The sequence below is a fragment of the Eschrichtius robustus genome, chromosome 16 (genome assembly GCF_028021215.1).
Source record: "Eschrichtius robustus isolate mEscRob2 chromosome 16, mEscRob2.pri, whole genome shotgun sequence".
Lineage (NCBI taxonomy): Eukaryota > Metazoa > Chordata > Mammalia > Artiodactyla > Eschrichtiidae > Eschrichtius > Eschrichtius robustus.
This window is the reverse complement of record NC_090839.1, coordinates 86,879,422-86,900,393: the sequence shown is the minus strand read 5'-3', so window position 1 is coordinate 86,900,393 and position 20,972 is coordinate 86,879,422. Positions and strand designations below refer to the sequence as shown.

Below are 20,972 nucleotides of genomic sequence, written 5' to 3'. Positions count from 1 at the left end.
CAGAGTGTCACAAAAGCCGGAAGTGCGTCAACTTCCGCCTTCCGGGCCTGCGCTGCGCTGGTGGTGTGTGTCGGGGGGTGGGGGTGTGTGTGTGGGGGTGGGTGTGGGGTTGGTCCTCTCTAGGAAAGCGGGAGGTCTTTGGTTCTTGTTCCCCAATTCGTGGGTCGGGCTTTGGGGATGTTTTAGCTCCGCTTTTCCCGTCCGGGAAAACGGGGGTTAAGCTTCCCTCGGTACCCTCCTGCTCAGATACTTATACAATTCTCCTACTTTTTCTTATTGATGGCAGTAATCGTAATAATTCTAGTTATTATCAAACAATAAGGTGATTGTGTGTCTGTGGCAGAGGAACTGAAACAAAAATGTAGACAGTAGAGCAAAGTGAAGTAAAGGATGGATGGTTTCACGAAACCGAAGTGGTTGCTTCTCCGGGGACCCTGATTGCGTATTGCCACTTGAACGGATCTGGGGAGGAAAAATGTTGCCTGCCATAGCAGTAAACCGCGGCCTTCAAGCCAGCAATCACTGCAGCCGCCCCCAACTGTGTACCCTGAGGGGATTCAGGATGGAGAAGAGCAGGGTACTGGCCCCAGACAGCTGAGGTGCATGTCAAAGGAATGATTTCAGTGCGCCCAGACTCTTGCATCTTCCCATATATAGAAAAGCTCTAAAATCATTAACTTGAAATGTCTGGTTTTCTTCAATTAAGAGTAATCTTTTGATGTTCTGGCTACGAGGTTTTTGCTGCAAAACTCCTACATATCCAGGCTTCTCCCTTGTCTCTTCGGAGCAGCCCCTTAGAGCTGAGAGGCTGTCTTCCCGGCTTAAGTCCTCAATTTTGTCTGCCAAATAAAACATAATTCTCAACTTTTACGTTGTGCCTTTTTTTTTTTTTTCAGTCGACAGACAGTATTTTCAAATATTCGTTCAATAAGCAACAGATATTCTTTCCAATACTAGATAGTTACAAGATTCTGAGCTTGGCTAATGTTTCCAGGGAGTTTTGAGTGTGATAATAATGGAATTACTATAGTTATTCGAACTTGAGGCATTTTTGCTATTAAAATGTTATCACAGTAATTACAGCATTTGCTATTACTTCACTTTTTATAAAACAGTAACAGAGACCTTGAATGATTGTGACATGGCTCTTAAGTTCCAAGATGAATTTGAGGGCAACAATGGAAAGCCCAAAAGGAACAGCCACCTACTACAGAGGCTACCAATGACTAGGTGATGTTCTGAATAATCTTCCAAGCCCTGAGTAATGTTCCATTCCCAGCGAGGTTTGACCTTGCTGTGGTTGCCATTGTTTTCTCCTTCTACTTCCCTGTGACTCTTCAGTAATCCACTTGAGTAGGTTTTCGCTCCTCTATCACTGGCTGGCTCCCTGACCTATGGTCCTCCTTGAAGACATATTCCCAGAACTTCTGCCTCCAGATTCTTCCTCCTATTTCCTTCCAGTGTTGCAAATCATCTCTAAGAGCCATTGCATTGTTGTACGTTGTATTTTTCTTCTTTGTCTAAATCTGCCTTCTCCCCTATGCTCCCACCCCTGTTCGTACTTTAAAGCGCCTAAAGGATCCAGGAAGGTAAGTTGTTGAGTGCAGCCAGCTGGGTATGTTTTTGTATTTATGTATTGTGTGTCGAAGGGACTGTAGGAAGCCTTTGTAATAACTCCATTCTTTGCCTGCTGATATAATGGCACAAGGAACTGAAGTGGCGTGGTGGCATTTTCAGTTTCCAGTTCAGTGGAACACCCAAGGTATCTCCTAGAAGAAATGCCCTTCTTGAGAATCAGGATCATACCCAACAGACTCTAGACTGGGGAGACAGGAAGCACAAATTCCACACATAGGTTGCTGGTTATGATGGTAATAGGGGCCACTCCTGTTTTGACCCCTTGGTTCCTGTATCCATGTAGTCTTTCTATTGGAGACACAATACCATATATATGTTATTGGTTCAGTGCATATACTGTATCATGGAGGACAGCTGCCCAGCTTCACAAGGTGCTGTATCTTGTATCAGCAATTTAGCTGAGTCTTCAACGTGCCATTCCACAGTTCCATCATGCTAGTTGTTTCTGGCTGATGAGTAAACACTGTGAATTCTGTGGTTACAAGCTCATTGTCACACCTCCTTGACTATAAAATGGGTTCCTTGGTTTAAGGTATATCCAGTGGATAAGGCATCCTATAAGCCCTCAGATGATGGTGTGGATGGAGGCAAAGCACTCAGGGAAGACAAACCCATATTCAGAGCATGTATCGATTCTGGTGTGATAGTTCCCTTCTTTTGTATCTATCCATGCCTAGTGCAATGATGGGCATGTGGGAAAGAGTAGTGAAGTGTTCAATCCCTTGGGAATAGTGGCTCCTACATTTTCTTTAAAGCAATATAGTTTAAGTTAAGAATCATAAATTTTGTGAGTTCGTCGTTTCCACCTGCATCATCTGAATAACGGTTGAAAGAAAATTGTGCTCAAGAGCAAAACAGTAGCTACTGTTTCTTACCATCCTTTGTTAGGGATTGGTGCCTATTGGTGGGACATGGACTCTTAAATGGGTGCCTCCTGAGGACCTCTCGGTGGAGAAAACTGCCCGAGTCAGGCAAAACTTAGACACAAATGCACCACTGTCATAGTTTGTTCACCTCTGCTGTAGAAATGCAACACTCTGCTGAGAGGTACAACCTTTGGGGAATGGCAACTCAGGAAAGAACCTCAAACTTATAGCTATCCTAGAATATTAGAAGAGCTTGAAATGGTGCCCAATTCTTGAGCTTGTTTTACAGAACAGCAGCTAAAGGAACAACTTGTTTAAAAAACCCTCTGCCTTCACTGAACAAGCTCGCTTATTTTTTTCAAGTTACATACCCTCCAAGCTTCCTGTAGCCTAGATAATATACCAGGAGATTCCTCAACTACCCTTATAGATAACACCTCTGACATATGAGTGGCTATAGTAACAGGGACTAAAGCTGTTTTTCAGAAACTTGGAGTCAGCTCTTTTCCAGTTCAAGCTGGCTAAGACTGGTTGGGACCACTGATCCTAAAACTCGGCCTGTGCAGGTGTCTGACGAATGAACTTTTGACATCAGAGGGCCAAAAACTCGAAGCTCAGATCATGCTAAGTGCCCGCATTTTTGAACATGCATCCCATTAAGAAGCCTGTAACTCAGATATGCCTTTGCAGAACACTGATTACCTCACCTTTCCCCGACCTCCTATCACCTTACCCCACACCTAAGACCAATGTGCTTCTTTATCCAATAAAAATCTCAAGCCCCTCACCTTCAGGGAGGTGGATCTGAGATTTGTTCTCCTATCTCCTCACTTGGCTTCCGTGTTAATAAACTCTGCTGCAAACCTCAGTCTCTCAGTGTTTGGCTTGCTGCCCATTGGGCAAACGAACCTGGTTCATAACAAGTTGTTAATGACAAGCAGGAAGTAATGTGTCATCCGTTGTCCCAGGGATTGCAACAGGAACAATGGACATCACCAGGAGGTATAGTTCTGTTCAACACACGAAAAACTTTCTAACTGGAGCTGTCCAACAAGCAATTGACCAAGCAGTGCTTTTTTTTTTTTTTTAAGCAGTGCATTTCCTATCCGTGATGCTGACTCCCTTGTGACAGAGATACTATAGACTAGAGAGATTGTGTCATAGTAGGAAGTTGCTATAGATCCATGAGATTCTCAAGGAGAGAAAGGGAAGGCATAACAGAATCTCCCAGAGGCTCATGTAGTTTGAAAAAGCATGGAGAATGTCACACTTGATTTTTCTTATATTTAACTGTAAATGTCAAATATCATTAAAGGGTAATATCTGATTTGTGAGCTTAAACAAAGGAATAGTAGCTAAAGTCCCTTCCAAATCACTGTTTTGATCCTTTAGTCGACTTGCCAGTCCCTGGCGGACCTAGTCCCACCACAGGACATCACATTCTCTAAGGATGCAGGAGGTCCTAATGCCCTAGGGGCTTCTGTGCTAGCCCTGGGCCTGCCTCTCCACGTGCACCGTGCTTTATCCATCCCTCCTTCTGCAGAGTCCCGTCCTTCCACCAGGAACACAGCTCTTTTCCAGTCTCTCTTCCACTCCAACTTGCTCAATGCCCCCACCGTCCCCCAAGAACCGTATTATGTTTCGATCCGATGATTTTCTGAGGTTCTCATATAACCGAAGCGCCTTCAACCCTGGCTGTAATCAGCGTATTTTGTACCCCTGTGCTAGTTCCCGAATGGCTGACTCATGGAGGTCGGACCACTAGGTTGGACATTTCGTCCTCCTCCCCGACACGCACCCCCGCGGAAGAGCCACCACCCCGCAGGGAGTCTCGAAGGTTGGCTGGAGCCGGGGAAGGGAGAGCGGGGCCGCCTTCCCAAGTCCGGGGCTGTCGCGGTCACTACCGATGTACTGGCTACAGAGCGGCCAGCGGGGGTCAGCAGAGAGGGTGAGACCGGCAGAAGGACGTGGACGGAAAAGCCTCGCAAACGAGCCTTAGCGACTGCCACCCGCTCATCCGGGGCCCGCCCTGCCCCCAGCCATCGGACTCCGCCTCCGGAAGTACCACAGAGAAGCGCCGGCCTCCGAGCGCCCTAGAGCGATCCCCGAAAGGCTGTGGTGGCACCGCGAGCCTGGGTGTCCGCGACCGGACGGCCGCCTGGCCCGCCCCTCCGCTTGGTGAGTCTCCGGAAGGCGTTCTGGGGTCGGGGTGGGTCGGCCTCTTGTTTAGCCTCCCGGGGAGGAGGAGGAGTCTCCCGTCCCCGGCTGACTGCGGTTCCCGTCCCCAGGAGCGCGCGGGGCCGGGGTGCGAGGGCCCGTTTCTCTTCAGTCAGGGTTCGCCCCGACACCCCGCGGACGGAGGGCCCCGGCGTCAGGACCCGGTGACCGTGCCCTGCTGTGAGCTGGGTTTCTGGGGCCCGCTTCGCCCTTTTGGGACAGTGTCTTGACCTAGCAGGGAAGTGGGAGGAGGGCAGCGCCGGGCGAGGCCTTCTGAGGGCCGGGCGCGAGGGCCCTTTCTGAGGGTGTGGAAAGGGGACGGAGCGCTGCCGCGTCCTTGGGTGTGAAGGACAACCAGTCAGACGTGTTCGAGTCGCAGCCCTTCCCTGGCTTACTGTCAGGACTGTGGGAAAGGCCTGCCCACCTGGTCTGAGTTATCGAAGGGTCTGACCCCCCCCTCAGAGTGGAATTTGGTTATCGGTCAAGGCCATTCAGTAATTCAGAGTGGGCTGACAGAGTGTTTACCAAAAAATTCTTCGGGGCCTGCTTTAAAAAAATAACGAGTAATCGGAACTAGTATATTTCCTTGGGTGCGTACCTGAGCCTTGAAAGAAGTTTGTAAATGTCAAGTATTTTCAATTGACACAGAAAATTTTAGGCTATTAAATTGTGTTTCCTTGATTAAAAAAAATTCCACAAATTCTGGATTAGTGGAGTTCAAATAAACCAGCATACTTGGACCATTTGAGTTGGTTCTTAAATATCTGAAAGTGAATAATGTCCGTTTTTCTTCCTGCTGTTTATTTTAGGTGGTTAATCATCATTAACTATTTTCATTGTGTCTACAGCGTGCAAGATACTTTGCTAAGTCCTGAGGATGTAAGATGACGGGCTGTTTTTTAACTTGTTACAATAATTTCTCCTAATCTCACCCCCACAGTGATGGTCATTGTTCTCCAGAACAGGGATGGAGGAAATATCGGCCCAGGAAGCAGCAGGATCTCCAAGGGTCCAGTTTCAGCCTTTGGAGACCCACTCTGAGGGTCTGTCCCCAGAGCCTCAGTTCGTGCAGGACACCGACATGGAACAGGGACTCACTGGGGGTAAGGCGGAGACAGCACTTCCATCCAGGAGGATGGGCGTGCAGAGGGGCTCCTGGGCCTGGCGTGAGAGAGGCCAGGGATTTCAGTGAGAGAGTGGTCCCTAGAGGGAGGTCTTGAAGGGCGGCACAGACGTGACTCGGTTAGGTCCTGGTCTGGGTCCCTCTGTTGAGGTCAGCCTGTCCTTCTTTAATAGGCCGAGTGGTCTTCGCTCCCTCTGCCCTGGCTGTTTTTCCTTCGTGCAGCTTTCACTTCATCCCAGTTACCACATTCAGAATAATTTCTAAGAAATGCTGCTTTTGCTGCACCTCACCGCCCTTGCCTTGCTTTCACTTCCTCTTAGATTTAGGGCCTGTCCCTCCCCCCTGTTCCCTTAACTTAGTTTCTTCCCTCCTTGATCTTTTATGCTTTGCCAGCTGCCATTCTGTTGCAACTGCAGCGTTCGTGACTAATCTAATTTTGATCAAGAAAACAATCATCTAATTCCTTGGTTGAGCCCCATGTATACATATCACACATTGACCATACAATAACAATGTATACATATCACATGTTGACCGCAGAATAACATTTGTATGTATTATATAGAGAGGTTGATCTGTCTTGTACGGCCTTTGTCGTGTATGAAGTTTGTATGAGATTACTGGTGGCCGACTGCAGTGCCTGAAATAACTTGTGTGTCAGGAACACCAGCCGAGTGCCACGGTGCGTAGAGTGCTGTGGAGCGTTGTGAGAGTGTGGAAAGGATTATGAGGAAACAGATGACCATTCCTTATCCTTGAGGGCCTTACACACTGGTTGCAGAGACAGTGCCCAGTCTCAAAAGAAAGGCTTAATGAAGTTTACAGAACAGTGTCTGGGAGAGCGTCAGAAGTCTACTAAATAACTATGGCTCTGGATGAGTCACTGCAAATCTTTATGCTTTGCTTTGCCCGTTTGCAAAACGGGTAACAGTGCTTACCCTTCTGTTAGAGGTATGTCATGTCGTGGGGATAATGTACAATATGAGATTTCATAATAAAATCCTGTATCACGGGTCCAAGCATGTGTAAGGAGGGCATGCAGGTGCTGAGAAGGTGCAGAACATGGTCAATACCCGATAAATGTTCGTTGGTTTTGCCGTAATGTTGATGTGAGGAAGGGTCCCACTGACTCTCTCTGTCGTAAGGGAGCCCTGGGGAAGGGCTGCTCTCACTCTTGGCTCCTTTCTCGTCCCTCAGCTCCACCTGTCCCCCAGGTGCCTGCTCTTCCCCACGAGGGAAGCCCAGGAGACCAGGCAGCTGCGCTCCTGACAGCCAGGTACCAGGTGAGCTGAGGAACCCTCTGCTTTTCCTCAGGGACTATTGCTGCTGATTGAGTGCGGTCCTTTCCTCATCCCATCCATAAACCTTGCCTGAATTTTTTTTTTTTTTAATAGCAGACCCCAGGTTGGGTGCTGATCATCTTCAGAGACCTGGACTTCACAGAAACCACCTTTCCATCTCCCCAATACCACCAGCAAACACTTCCTTTATCCTTGGTGCTGTCATGGGCGCTTATTAGATGTTAAAGCGTTGTGGAACCTATTCCCTAGATTCTGCTCTGTTCTCCCTCCTTTCCAACATAAATGCACCCTGCAGACCCTCTGTGTCATCTCCTTCATTCTCTGGCCATGATGCTGTGGTGGCCTCCTTCCCCAGAGCAGCCAGGCTGTGTTATTTCAGGAGTTTGTGACATTCGAGGATGTGGCTGTGCACCTTACTCGAGAGGAATGGGGATGCCTGGACCCTGTTCAGAGGGCTCTCTACAGAGAAGTGATGTTAGAGAATTATGGGAACCTGGTCTCACTGGGTAAGGATTGCCTTTCTTATTATTCAGTTTACCGCTTAGGATTTCTTTACTTCCTTGTTTTTGAGTAGGCGTGAGGTCTCTGAGCGTGGCTCAAATCCCCGGTCGTGGAACCTCCGATTCCTCCTCCTTTCAGGTCGTCTCCTCTGGGAGTGGGTTTCCTTTGGGGGTTTCAAGAGGAGACATTCTACTCCTTAACTTCAGTTAATGTTTCTTGCTTTTGTGGGGCATCTGTTCCCTGTTAGAAAAGGGAAACTTGCTGGTGCCTTGCAAGTTCTCACTTTCCCTGTCTTTTCCTTTTTTATGAGAGAGACTCTAGGGCCTCCCAAACCACAACCAGACACTTTCCTTCCTGGTAATTCAGTGCCCCTGTATCTGAGAGTTTCCCATTTTTCTCAGAAGAAGAAATGCCTTTTTTTTTTTTTTTTTTTAAGATAGGCTAAAGTCTTTGTTGAATAATCCCTCACCTCTTAAGATCCCTAAATTCATCTGCAAGTAGGCAGAATTTAAGAGACTTGATTTCAAGGCATGACTCACTGCGAGTACATTTCAGTGAGTCACCCAGAAGGTAATCCTGCGTAACCTCGCCCGAGCCGCAGAAGTCTCAGACTTAGACCGAGTCTCTCCTTTGCCATCTGGATGGTGCAGTTGGCAGCTGAGATTAGGCGACCTGTGGTGCTGTAGGGAAGGAGCGGCGGGAGTTGTCGGCATCCCCCTCGGTGTGAGCATTGCTCCTCTTTCTTTTTTTGCCTGTCTCTGCTGCTCTTTTCTTTGTTATGTATGTATGTACTTAATCATACTTTTTCTTTTCTCTTTCTCTCTCTCTCTCTTTTTTTTTTTTTTTTAACTCTTTTTTGCTTTGCCTGTGCTGGTGGCATCCAGGGTGTTGTTTTGTCTCCTTGATTACACTCAGGATTAAAGAGGTCTTCTTATCTGTGGGGAGGCAGCCTGCCCACTGGGAAGGTTTTTAGTGTGTTTTCCATTCCTGGCTCTTTGATCTTCGTAGGCATACTTCTCCGCCTTCCCACCACCCGGATTCATAGTGTGAATTCCTGCCCGGCCCTGAGTCATACCCAGGCAAGTGCTTTCTCTGGAGAAACTCTTGCAGTCCTTTCAGCAGGAATCTCCAAGAGGTGGCCCAGGTATCGGCTTCCCATCGATAGTGCTCGCCCCCGCTCGGAAACTCCTTTTCCACGATTATGAGATATTGCACTTGATTGATGGAGTAGATGCTTCTCAGGATGCCACCACCATGTAAAATTGCAGCTCCTCAGATGACCTTTGATAAATTTCAAAGGGCCAAGGAAGCCCTCCGTTGCAACCAGAATTTTGAACCCTGAATTCTGAGTTCAATCAGAAGCCATGGTTGGTGGTCATCGACTTGTGTTCTCAGAAACCACAAAGTTCGACTCCAGCTCTTCGGTTATGATCTTTTCATGTTATTTTAGACTGTGGAACATACACTGTGTGCCCCTCCTTTTCTGTAGTGAACATGACCTGCCCCTTCTGTTGCCTAAATCTCCTGAGACCCCTGGGCCTTTCTAACGTTCTAGTCTTTTGCTTCCTTTAAATCCCTGTGGCCCCCTCCAGGGTCCTGCCTTCGTCCCGTTTATTCTTTGTGGGGCTGTACAGATTGATGCGTTTATATGACCTTTCCTGATCAAGTGTTCCTTAGCTTTTCCTCGATGGAGCGGAAAGGCTGTCTTTCCTTCAGGCTGTCAAATTGAATGTATATTCAACAACTTGTAAATTGTAAAGTGATATGTAATTGTAAACTACTGTTAATATCTAATAATTACATACTTTCCAACAGTTAACCTGTCTACTTTTTGGAGTAAAGAAACTTCTTAGTAGTTCAATCAGCCTAACAGCACAGCATACTATTAGACTGAATTTTATCCCATTTCCTCTGTCATCTCTGCACATACACAGGACACATATGCACACTCACACATGCTGGGCACAATTATGTAAAAGAAGCCCTCCTACTCAACTTGTTTTTGTGACCAAATCAGCAGCCTCTCCTTAGTAATTATTTTTTACAATCTTTAGGAAGTAATTTTCATATTTGGGGGTTCAGCAAACTCCACCTGAAATTTAAGTTTATATACTTAGTTAACTTAGCTTAATGTTTGGTGTTGTAAAATAAGGACTTTATAATTCAGTCTCTCATTTAGCAGCCCTGTTTTCCAGTTCATATCTTTTTCCCATGATAGTAGCTCTGAGTTGTATTTGTCACAGATATCAGAACTTTGGTCTTTTGGTTAAGTGCTTCCACTACACAGTAATAAATATACAGAGTATGAACAGAGTAAAAGAATTAAAAAGTAGGTAAAAATTTTCATTACCAAATCTAAAAAGAAGCATATACTATTGCCAGTGAGTGAATTACTGGCTTGGGGGTCATACCCAAAGGGAAGTTATCTGTGACTTAGTGCTGGAGAATAATAAGAATGGGAAAAAAGCTTGGATTACACTTCACATGGGGCAGTGTGGCAGGTGCCCTGTTAGGTGACAGCATTAGAAAGCTGCTTCCCAGAACTCCACTGGATGGTGAGTGAGCTGATAAATCAGGAATGTTTGGCACATACCCCTTGCTTTTTGAAGTTGATGTCGTGAGGGCAAAAATGATTTTGTATAGAATGTCTTTCACTACCACAGTTCACTACTGAGCAACCAGTATGTTACTAAGTACTTAACGTATATCTCATTTAATCCTTACCATAACCCTGTGAGCAGGTATTATTCTGTTTTATACCCGAGGCTAAGAGGAGTTAAGTGATCCATCCAGGGTCAAAGCTAGGCTATGGACTCAGATCTGACTCTGAAGCCCATGCTTTTTCACTGTTTTGTGCCTTAGGACAGTTAGTCCAGCCACATATAGTGTTTTTTTATATTTTTATGGCTCTGTACTATGATGGTAATTTAAAATGGCCACAATAAATTGGACAGACAGGCATGAGGTTGTACAGTTTGGGAGCAGAAAGGGCATACGTTCAAGAAAAAGTAAAATTGTTAAAGGATACATTCCATTATAATAGGTATCTACACAGGAACAATATTGCTAAGGAGAGATTTTATTTGTGTGTTTATTAAGGACCAGGAAAAAAAGCATGAAGCTTTCAGATGGCTAAAATCTTAGCACAGCACTGGTATAGGCAACAAGCAATGAGGTGAATTTTAAATGTTATTTTTAAATATCAGATTAAGTTAAAAATAAATCTAATTAGAAAACTGTCAAGGTTTCAATTTTAAAAATCAAAATGTTTTAATAAAAAATTAATTTTAGATAGGAAAAATTTCAAATTTCGATAGGAAAAATGCATATTTTGAAAGCATAGATTTTTGACTTAAATCTAGGAAAAAGGCATTCAGGCCAGTGGTGAGAAAACCTGCTTTAATGCTTTCTGTGACCCTTAGTATAGATTGGAAAGAATATTAACTGTGGGTTCCATTTACCATCTGTGACTGAGCAGATTATTTAAACCGATTATAATGACGTTTTCATCTATAAAACAAAATATAATGTCTGCTTCCTGGGTTGTGTCAAGGCTTAAATCAGGTTATGTGCGTAAGCACCTGGCTTGTGCTGGTTACTTACATGTTCTTTCTGAAGGGGCAGCAAGTGGTGGGAGCTATGGACCAGATTTCTTAATACAGACAAAGATTTCAGGAGAGTGTTCAAATTGTTTGTTTATAATGGAGTTTTCTCAGATTGAATGTTGCTCAGGCTGTGCCTATTACGAAGAGATTTTCATTCCTTTGACACTAAATGTTCTCTCAGGTCCCTTTTAATTAAACGTCATGATTCTAAATCTGTTGGATCCTGGCTCTCCATGTATTGTTCTAATTACTGTTTCTCTGTTCTTTTTATTATTTTCACCTTTTGCTCCATTGTCACTATGTTGGTCTTCTGTTCTCTTTCTGTACATATTTAGAGGAAGGGATGGATTTCATTCACAGTCATTATTTTTTACTAGTAGATTATTTAAAAGCCGGTTTCTGAAATAAGACTGTCTGTTTGAGCCCCAGCTTCACCAGTTATCATGACCTTGGGCAATGTTCTTAACCTCTCTGAATCTTAGTTTTCCCATTTGTAAAATTGGTACAGTAATAATTCCTATCTCCTGAAGGTATGGTGAGTATTAAGTGAGTGAAAGCTTATAAAGCTCTCGGTGTGGTACTTTGCACCTACCAAATGCTTAGTGAATCTTAGCTTAATATTTTGATAATACAAGTGACTTTAAGTCTGTATCTTAAATCCCGTTCTCTCTTCTAAACTGCAGTCTTGTATCTCTTAACTGCCTGCTAGGCATTCTCTCTATACCTTCCTGTGTTACCTTAAACATGTGTCTAAAATCAAACCCCTAATCCAACAAGAAGATGATCTTTTTTGTTGTGTGTAAGTGATTTAAGTGTAGATATAGAGTAAATAACCAAAATTCAACTATCAAATACTTAGAAACACCTTAATAAATATCTGTCAAAAGTTGCAAATTATGTTATCAGAATTCTGAGCAGAGTAGTTGCTGTGTCATGCCATACTAACTTTTTTTAAACTTGCAAAACTATTTCATTTGACATGGAGGACCTTAACTAAAATGTGTCCAAAAAGAGAATTGGCTCTATTTATGCCCAACAGGAATTCAGAAACACAGTAAATGCCTTTTTTATATCTGTTCTGATCTCCCTGCTCTTAAGCTGTCACGTGGAATCCCATAGGACAACTATTGGTTTATCATACTTTTCAGGCCCAGAGCCCTTTTTAAAACATTGATTATCTGTTGACACTTGGGCACAAAATTGGCACTCAATGAGTAGCTCTTAAATAAATGAATGAAAAGAAGTGCAAGATACAAGGTACATGGTCCCTGCTATCAAAGAGTTTATAAATCAGGTAGGGGTGATAATACCTGAAAACAGTTTTAAAAAATCTGTAAACTTCATTATGTAGAGACATGGCAGGATAAGAGGAACACATAATACATTTTGTAGACATTCAGTAAGTGGAGAGAAAGGCTTTTGGAGATGAGGGCCTTGAGCTAGACCTTGTATGTGTGCTACTAGAAGCTTTATGGGCTGAATATGTGTAAAAACTGCCCCTTTGATACTGTAATAGTTCTGCCCCGCCTCAGAAGCAGACTGCCTCTTGCTTTTGCTTTAAAAGAGATGAGATCCTAGCAGTCCATTATGCAAGCCAGAGAAAGACCATTTTGTGTGAAAATGCACTTTTATTGCATCTTCCTCACTGTATCATATTACAGTAAGTTGTTTATATCTGTCTCTGCAGTTAGAGTGTAAGGTCCTTGAGGGGATGGACCTTATCTGCTTGGGCTCTTTATCTCCTACATACTTTGCATATAGGAGGCACCCCATAAATGTTTGTTGAATAAACAAGAGTATACGCTCCTAAGGGGTAAGGATGTGTCATATTATTATTTGTTTCCTCATGTGCCCTGAAATGAATTGTTTCTTGAGATTGGTCCTTGGAATATTTTTTCAGCCTTCACTGATTCTGTTGCTACAGTTTAGCTCACCACACAACAGGTGCTTGAGAATTCACCTTTCTCCAGTCCAGCAGAGTTGTATTTTGATGACCTCCATTTTGACCAGGTCTAATACTTGTAGGCCAGGTCTAATACAAAGAGTAATCTGTAGGCAACAGATGAGGAGTGATAATGATAATTTCTGTGAAGACAGGTACACACTCATGCCAAATTCCCTGAGTATGTCTAAGTGAATACTTATGCTCCCAAAAGTCATCAACTTGCCCCTTAGCACACCTCTTTCTAGAGCACAAATATGAACTCCCTGTAGAAGGTCTTTGGCCTTCTCACTCTCCAGGCCTTCCTAATGTCTTCTAAGAATTTACTTTCTCTCTCCATTAGCCATTAATTAAGAGAAAAAGTGGCTGGTGTAGTATCTGGGGATAAATTGCCACATCCCATTTCCTTCTCTGTGAGCAGGATTTCCAATTTCCAAGCCTGATGGGATCTCCCAGCTGGAACAAGATCTACAGGTCTTTGATCTGGAAACTAAGAATAGAGAAGTCTTAAGAGATGACTGCTCAGGTGAGTAAGGCAGAATCAATCAGATGAATTAGTAGGGAAATAAAGTCTAGTTGTTGAGCCAAGCTGTAGCTGCTTTGGCAGTCAATGAAGAGCTCTGTCTGTATCCCAGAATGGAGAGCTCTTTCCTTTTCCGTTCAGTTTTGATGAACTCTTATTTCGTCCCTTATCCGTAAGTTGTACTAGGTCCCTGTTCAAGTTGCTTATCTATAATTCTGTTGAGCTAGTTCCCTGTTACCTCCATTGAAACACCTTAATTGGTTATCTTCTTACTCTGCTGAACCTGCCCTCTATTTCTACCACACCTTGGACCACTTGGATCCTATCTCACTGCTCCTATTCATGCCCTTCCATCTGCTGTTGAGATTTTGTTCCTGTGTTTCAGAGTAAATAAACTTCTCTTACCCTGGTAGATTGTAGATTATTTAGTTTTCTCCTCTCTAAGTTTTGTTTTTCTAAGCACAGGGTACAGATTACATTTGCATTTTCTATTTATATATTGAATCAGATGGAGAGACCAGAGAAGAAAACAAGCTGTTGATTCCTAAGCAGAAAATTCCAGAAGAAGTACATTCATACAAAGTGAGAGTAGGAAGACTCAAAAAGGATATTGCCCAAGTTCCTGAGACTAGAGAAGTGTATAAGACTGAGGACAGATTAGAAAGGCTTCAGGAAATCTTAAGGAAATTTCTCTTCCTGGAGAGAGAGTTCAGGCAAATAACAATCAGTAAGAAAACCTTCACCAGTGAGAAGAACAGTGAACGTAATGAACCTGAAAAAAGCTTCAGTCTGGACTCAACTCTTGATGCAGATCAGAGAGTTCTTAGAATACAGAATGTTGATGACATTGATAAGTATGACATGAGCCTCAACCAGAATTCAGCTGGTAAACATGAACAAATAAATCTAACACAGGATTTTCAGAGTAATGAATATAAGGAAAGTTTAATGGAACTCTCCCACCTTAATAAATGTGAGAGCATTCCTGCCACTGAGAAATCCTATAAATGTGATGCATGTGAGAAAATCTTCCATCAGAGCTCAGCCCTTTCTAGACATCAGAGAATTCATACTAGAGAGAAACCCTACAAATGTAAAGAATGTGAAAAATCTTTCAGTCAGAGTTCAAGTCTTAGTCGACATAAAAGAATACACACTAGAGAGAAACCCTATAAATGTGAAGCATCTGATAAATCCTGTGAGGCGTCTGACAAATCCTGTAGTCAGAGCTCAGACGTAATTCAGCATAAGAAGATTCACACTAGAGCAAAATCTTATAAATGTAGCACTTGTGAAAGAGTCTTCAGTCGTAGTGTACACCTCAATCAACATCAGAGAGTTCACAGAGAGGTGCCTTGTAAGTGTACTGTGTGTGGCAGTGACTTCTGTCATACCTCACACTTAGCTGAACATCAGAAGGTGCATTGTGAAGAGAAGTCCTATGAATACAACGAATGTGGGTTGACCTTTATTAAGCATCAAGGAATTCGTCTCAGAGAAAAGCCCTATACATGTAATGAATGTGGAAAAGACTTCAGATTGAATTCCCACCTTATTCAGCATCAAAGAATTCACACAGGAGAGAAACCACATGAATGTAATGAATGTGGAAAAGCTTTCAGTCAAACCTCATGCCTTATTCAGCATCACAAAATTCATAGGAAAGAGAAATCCTATGAGTGTAATGATTATCAGGATAATTTCAACCATAGCTCAGATCTTGTCCTGCAACAGGAAGTCCTCACCAGAGAAAAAGGCTTTGATTGTGATGCATGGGAAAAGAACCTCAGTCAGAGAGCACACCTTGTCCACCATCAAGGAATTCATACCAAAGAGAAACCTTACGAATGTGATGAACGTGGGGAGACGTTTAGTCAAGTTCAGGCCTCATTCAGCATCTGAGAGTTCACACCAGGGAGAAATCGTGTGTGTCCTGAATGTGGTAAAGGATTCGGTCCCAGCTCAACCTTTATTCATCATTGGGGAATTCACACCAGAGAGAAACCTTCTGAATGTGACGAACATTGGAAAGCTGTTAGTCCGTGTTAAACTCTTTTGACACCTGCAAACCCATACCAATGAGAAAACCTACAAATACATTGAAGGTGGTAGATGCTTCATGCTATTTTCATACCTTAGTCACCATTGGAGAATTCATACTGGAATAAAATTCTATAAATGTGATGCATGTGAGAATATCTTCCATCAGAGCTCAGCCCTTTCTAGACATCAGAGAATTCATACTAGAGAGAAACTCTACAGATACAAAGAATGTGAAAAATCAGAGTTCAAGTCTTAGTCGACATAAAAGAATACACACTAGAGAGAAACCCTATAAACGTGAAAAAGCCTTCAGTCAAAGAAACTACTTTGTGAGCATCAAATTCATTTCATGCTGAATACCTATGAATGTAATAAATGTGTATGTGTGGGAGGATTCAGCCATATTCCAACCCTCATTCAGCAAAGAATCCATACCCAAGAGAAGTCATTTGGGTATATAGTAAATGACAAGTCTAGGAGTTCAAGTCTTTTTTCATCATCAGAATATCCACACCAGACCAGAATTTGATATAATGCAAGTGGAAACATTTAGCACCATATTTCAGGCTTTATTCAACATCAAAATATTGAAGGGAGAATTATTATTTGCATATGAAATCGTTAATATATAGTCCCAGTCTTTTTCATTGCAGGAGAATCTAGTCAGAGGGGTGACTTGATGAATGCAGTTCTGTTTTCTCGTGGCATTCTTTTATTTAATGGGTGTTATAAGTAGGTATGTATGCTTTATTTATGGAACTCATTTAAGCTATTTTTATTTTAATGTGGCCTATAAACATTTTTATTTTTCCTGAAATTGGTTCTTATTGTTCACAGCTTCCCTAAGATACATTGATACACCAATGTTAAAACATGTCAACTTCTGGAAAGTTTCTCATTTAGCTTTTTCTGCTGTTCTCAGCTGAAGTTCTCTCCAAAACAGACTCAGGCCTGCTGTTTTCTGAGGACCCTATTTCTTTCCAGCCGTAACATTTGGATTCCTATTGATTTCTCCATTCTCTTAAGCACCTTCAATGATGGTTTCCTAGTTTTAAGCTTTACACCAGCAGGTATGCCACCCCTACTTGCTTTTTTGGTGTCTTCTGTCCTAATGCAAAGTATCTTTCTTTAAAAGAAATGGATTTACACACCCTGTCCATCCATGAGTATGAAGGATTCTGTTTCCCCTGAGTTTGTGGCAGGCAGCATTTTCAAGTGACACCCAGGTTCTTAGCTGTGTTAGCATTCACAGCCTTCTAAAAGAGATGAAAAAGACCTTAGGAAGCCAACAAGACTGGTGGTAGCCTAGCTATATTCAGCACCTACTCTTCATGTCTAGGTTCAGAATTATTTTATATATGTCCATTGAAGGCCAGCAGAATGCTCAAGTCTGCTTTTGATAGGGCAAAACGTAAAGCACATATACTAAGAAATCAGAGATCTTCGTAAGGGAATGCTGCCTTCCATCAAAGGTATTGTTGTTCTTGTGTAATATCTTTAGAGAGAGTATTTCAAGAATGGCAGATATGCCTGTAAAATTTAACCATTACAGTTTTTCATTACCTGTTTGGAATTGTTTACACATCATATTTTTTGTATTTTACTAGAGTCTACAGGCCATATAAAATAACATTTTTTTTTTTTTTTGATTGATGAAACTGAGCACAGATGTTGGCTCCAGAGTTCAGGATCACTGTCATAACACCTAGCAAGAGTTCATGATTCTTTAGATGATATCAAAGCATTTTATTGTATTTTTCCATCTTAAGCATCAAAATATTTTGTGAATAAGACAAGTGTTATTTAAAATTCTAGTTGTCATTCCAGCGATTGAGGCTTTCATAATTCATATGTTAAAATATTCACTAGGGATCCTCAACAAATATATAAAAATTCATTGCTTACTCTGTAAGCCTCTTATGGCTAATAACCTCTAGGGTAGTTCTACCACAGTATTTTACCTCTTAGCCATCAGCAAGCATAGGATCTCATCAGGGCACGGTAGGGACCTAAATGAATTGATCTAAATGCAAAGCATATGAAAAATGCATGTTTTCGTTTTCCTGTCTATGAACATGTATACCCTATGGATAGAGACCACGGGTAGTCACCTCCGGTGATTATGAAACAGAAGATTAAGTAATCTCTAAATAGCAGAAAATGTAAAAATCACATGTATACATTTGGTTTAGGAATGTGCTTTTGTACTTCCACTTGAATAAAGGTGTGTTTGGTACTCTGAGAATCTGTTTTAAATAAAATCTGAAGTCCTCAGCCAGAAGCATTTGGGAATCTTAGAATCACCTTCCTGGCTGCAACTCAGTTCCTTCTAGAAACCTGCTTCACAGCAGGGATAAATCACTCTCCTTCGTACAGGTACAAAGCTTGCTCTTCCACAGACCTCTGGAATAAAGTCTGAATGTTTACAGTTTAAAGGGTTATTCGGTTGGGATGCTCTTGGCACATAAAGTAAGGGTAAATAGTTTGAGGTTTCAGTAGAGCTAGGCAGAATGTGTTTTTTAAATAAATAAAAACATTTTAAAAAATGAGAAACCAAAATAATCCTTGAGGGCAAGTAACTTGCCTCTTTAAGCTTGCTAATACTTAATTGGTCCAGTATAGTTTGTGTTCTTAGTCTTTTTAGCCTTGAAGATGGGGGAGGGAAGAGAAGAAATCTAATAGTTGGGACACCTAATTTTATCTATCTGTCCACCTACCTACGTACACATGTATGTATATATGCACATATTCAAACAGTCCTCACAACAACTCTGCAAGGGAACCAGCTCCGTTTTATAGAGGAACTGAGGTGTAGAGAGGTTGAAAAACCTGTAGGGTCACACAGTAAGCTCAAAGTCAGGGCTGTTTCACTCCAAAGCTTTCCATCATCGTGATGTTGGTATCGGACACATCCCAGAACCTAGAGAAGAGACGTTTTCTTTGATAGTTTTTGTTCCCTGTTACATGCCCAGTGATTCACCATTAGTTTGCAGCTGATCCTAAATGCTCCCAGAGCTCTCTGGGAAGCTGGGAGAAAATATCCCAGTGTCTTCTGGGAGCTAGTTAGAACCCCCCCGCCCCACCCTTTGAAACAGGCTTGACAATTTTGACAACGACAGGCTACAGGTCAAATCTCCCGAATTCCCATCTTCTGCCAAGACACCCCCACTGCCATCACTAGATTTATATTTCCATTTCTCAGTGACCCAAATGCATTCTTAATTTTTCTGACAACTAGGACTTACTAATGGATACATATCCTTACCAAGGTTTACTGTCACCTCTGTTTATATTATAGCGGTGGAGCACAGGGGGTAATGGGAAAATCAAGTTTGATTCCTAGGTTTTTGGCTTGAGCAAGAGTGGGTAGAGGTAGACTAGAGATGGAGAGTGCTGAGAGTGGAGCAGGGAGAGTATTTCGGGCAAAAGAGAGCATGTCAGAAGGCCTGCAGAGGAAAGAGTATGGCATTTTCAAGGCAGTAATAAATGAGCTCTTTGGAGAATGCCTCACCTTAGGAAATAGTACATGGGTAACTGAGGATTTGAGAACGAAGTTCAAAGGAAGCCCGTAGGGTGTTATCTCAGAAACAATGGAATTTCTCACGTCCAAATGGGTAACCTCGTATGTCCTTTCATTCATTCAGTAATACAGTTGGCAGGCAATATGATATTTAGTGGTAGCCGGTGGATACAGTTAACCTAATCAGATGCATTAAACAATCCACTGAGTAAAGAAGACAGATGAGTCAAAGCAATGACTTTGGAATGAGACATAACGTTTGAACTTTACTAGCTATATGACTTTGGACATTTTACTTAGCCTTTCTAGTTTTCTTGTGTGTACAGTATGGTTGTTAATAGCATGAAAATTAAATGAGATAATGTAAAAGCTACTGGTCATATACTAAATGCCCAGAAGTTTTTAATGTAAATACTAATATAAAAAACGCTACAATAGAGGAGAGATACTTAGCATAAAATCTAAAAAAGAGGAAATCAACGAGCAAGCGTTTACCAGTGCAGGACTAGCACTGTCCAGGGAGGGACACACTGAGCTTGGAGAACTTAAAATACGACTAGAGAAATCACTAGGCATTTGTGGTCTGTGTGGTAGGAACTGCCTCCTGACGGGCACTTCCTGCTGGAGTCGGCAAACTGACACGCCTCTAACATTCGTTATCATGCGGCATCAAGTCTTAACACTCCCTTCAAAATACGAGTGCATGAAGGAACCAATGTTAAATCCAAGACTTAAGAATGGTTTCAAATAGATGGTGCTCTGTACAAATCAACAAGAAAATATTGATTTTGGAATTATTTTGCTGCCTCATCCCACTCTCTTTAATAAAATGGTTACCCTTTTATATTTGTATTTCATCCATGTTAATAAATTTACAACTTGGACGTAATTACGAGCGTCTTTCCCGCAGTTGCTTACGTCCCGCAGACAGCATTTCCCCGTCTTCCTCCACTGTCTCTCCCGAGTGTGGTTAGCCTCCAGGCTCTGGTTTGAACGCGCCAGGGTTGAAATCCTGCCTCTAGTTTGCTCGCTAGCTGTGCAGCTTCTGGCATGTACGATAGTAAAAAAGTATCAACGTTGTGGGATTGTTGTGAGGGTTAATGAGATAATGTTCGGTTTCAGTGCCCCATAACTGGTAGCTGTTATGTTTGAGTTTAGCAGGAAAATCCTCTTTATCCTTATCCTTTTTTCCTGCTTCAGCATATCAGATACGCCTCTGCAAACCTGTACTCCAGGTGCAGTAGGTGTTTGGATCTTGATCCTATCTCTACGGCTTTTCTTCCCCTTTCAGCCCTTTGGTACCAGTACGTTCCTCCTCTTTGTTTATATGCTCCAGGCATAACTGGGAAGCTGAGTTGAAGCGACAAAGGGAGAGGAGGACAGGCTGGACAGAGGGCATAGATAACAGGTTTTGGCCCAGCAGGGTCAGCATGGCCTGTGATCTTGAAGAAGGATTGTGGAGATGGGTGGAGCAGAGCGGAGGAGGCAAATGGGGTGAACACGGGACACTGGGGATGAGAAAGAGACAACCAATTTAGATCGTAAGTCCACTTGGGCGATGAAGGGCAAATAGAGAATCTTTTCCGTCCTCCTTCAATCCCTCCTTGGGAAGGAGGACAAACGCCCAAGGAGGCCCCCCACCCGACTCCGCTCTGGACCCAGCTCCCCAGCGGCCCCTAGGGAACCCGCGATC

General features: G+C 42.8%; 1 protein-coding gene across 11 annotated transcripts; it reads left to right on the top strand.

The window, feature by feature from the left end:
* The first annotated feature begins 4,596 nt into the window (after positions 1-4,596).
* Positions 4,597-18,004, top strand: ZNF655 (zinc finger protein 655). Of its 11 annotated transcripts, none has more exons than XM_068565876.1 (6): positions 4,597-4,682; positions 5,682-5,824; positions 7,042-7,127; positions 7,525-7,651; positions 13,615-13,719; positions 14,225-18,004. In XM_068565876.1, exons 2-6 carry the CDS (start codon positions 5,689-5,691, stop codon positions 15,616-15,618), a joined length of 1,848 nt encoding a protein of 615 aa, XP_068421977.1. In that variant the 5' UTR covers positions 4,597-4,682; positions 5,682-5,688; the 3' UTR covers positions 15,619-18,004. The 11 variants fall into 11 exon arrangements, with proteins under 11 accessions (XP_068421977.1, XP_068421974.1, XP_068421976.1 ...); XM_068565873.1 differs by having other exon boundaries at positions 5,662-5,824; XM_068565875.1 differs by lacking the exon at positions 4,597-4,682 and adding an exon at positions 4,699-4,885 and having other exon boundaries at positions 5,662-5,824.
* The last annotated feature ends 2,968 nt before the right edge of the window (positions 18,005-20,972 follow it).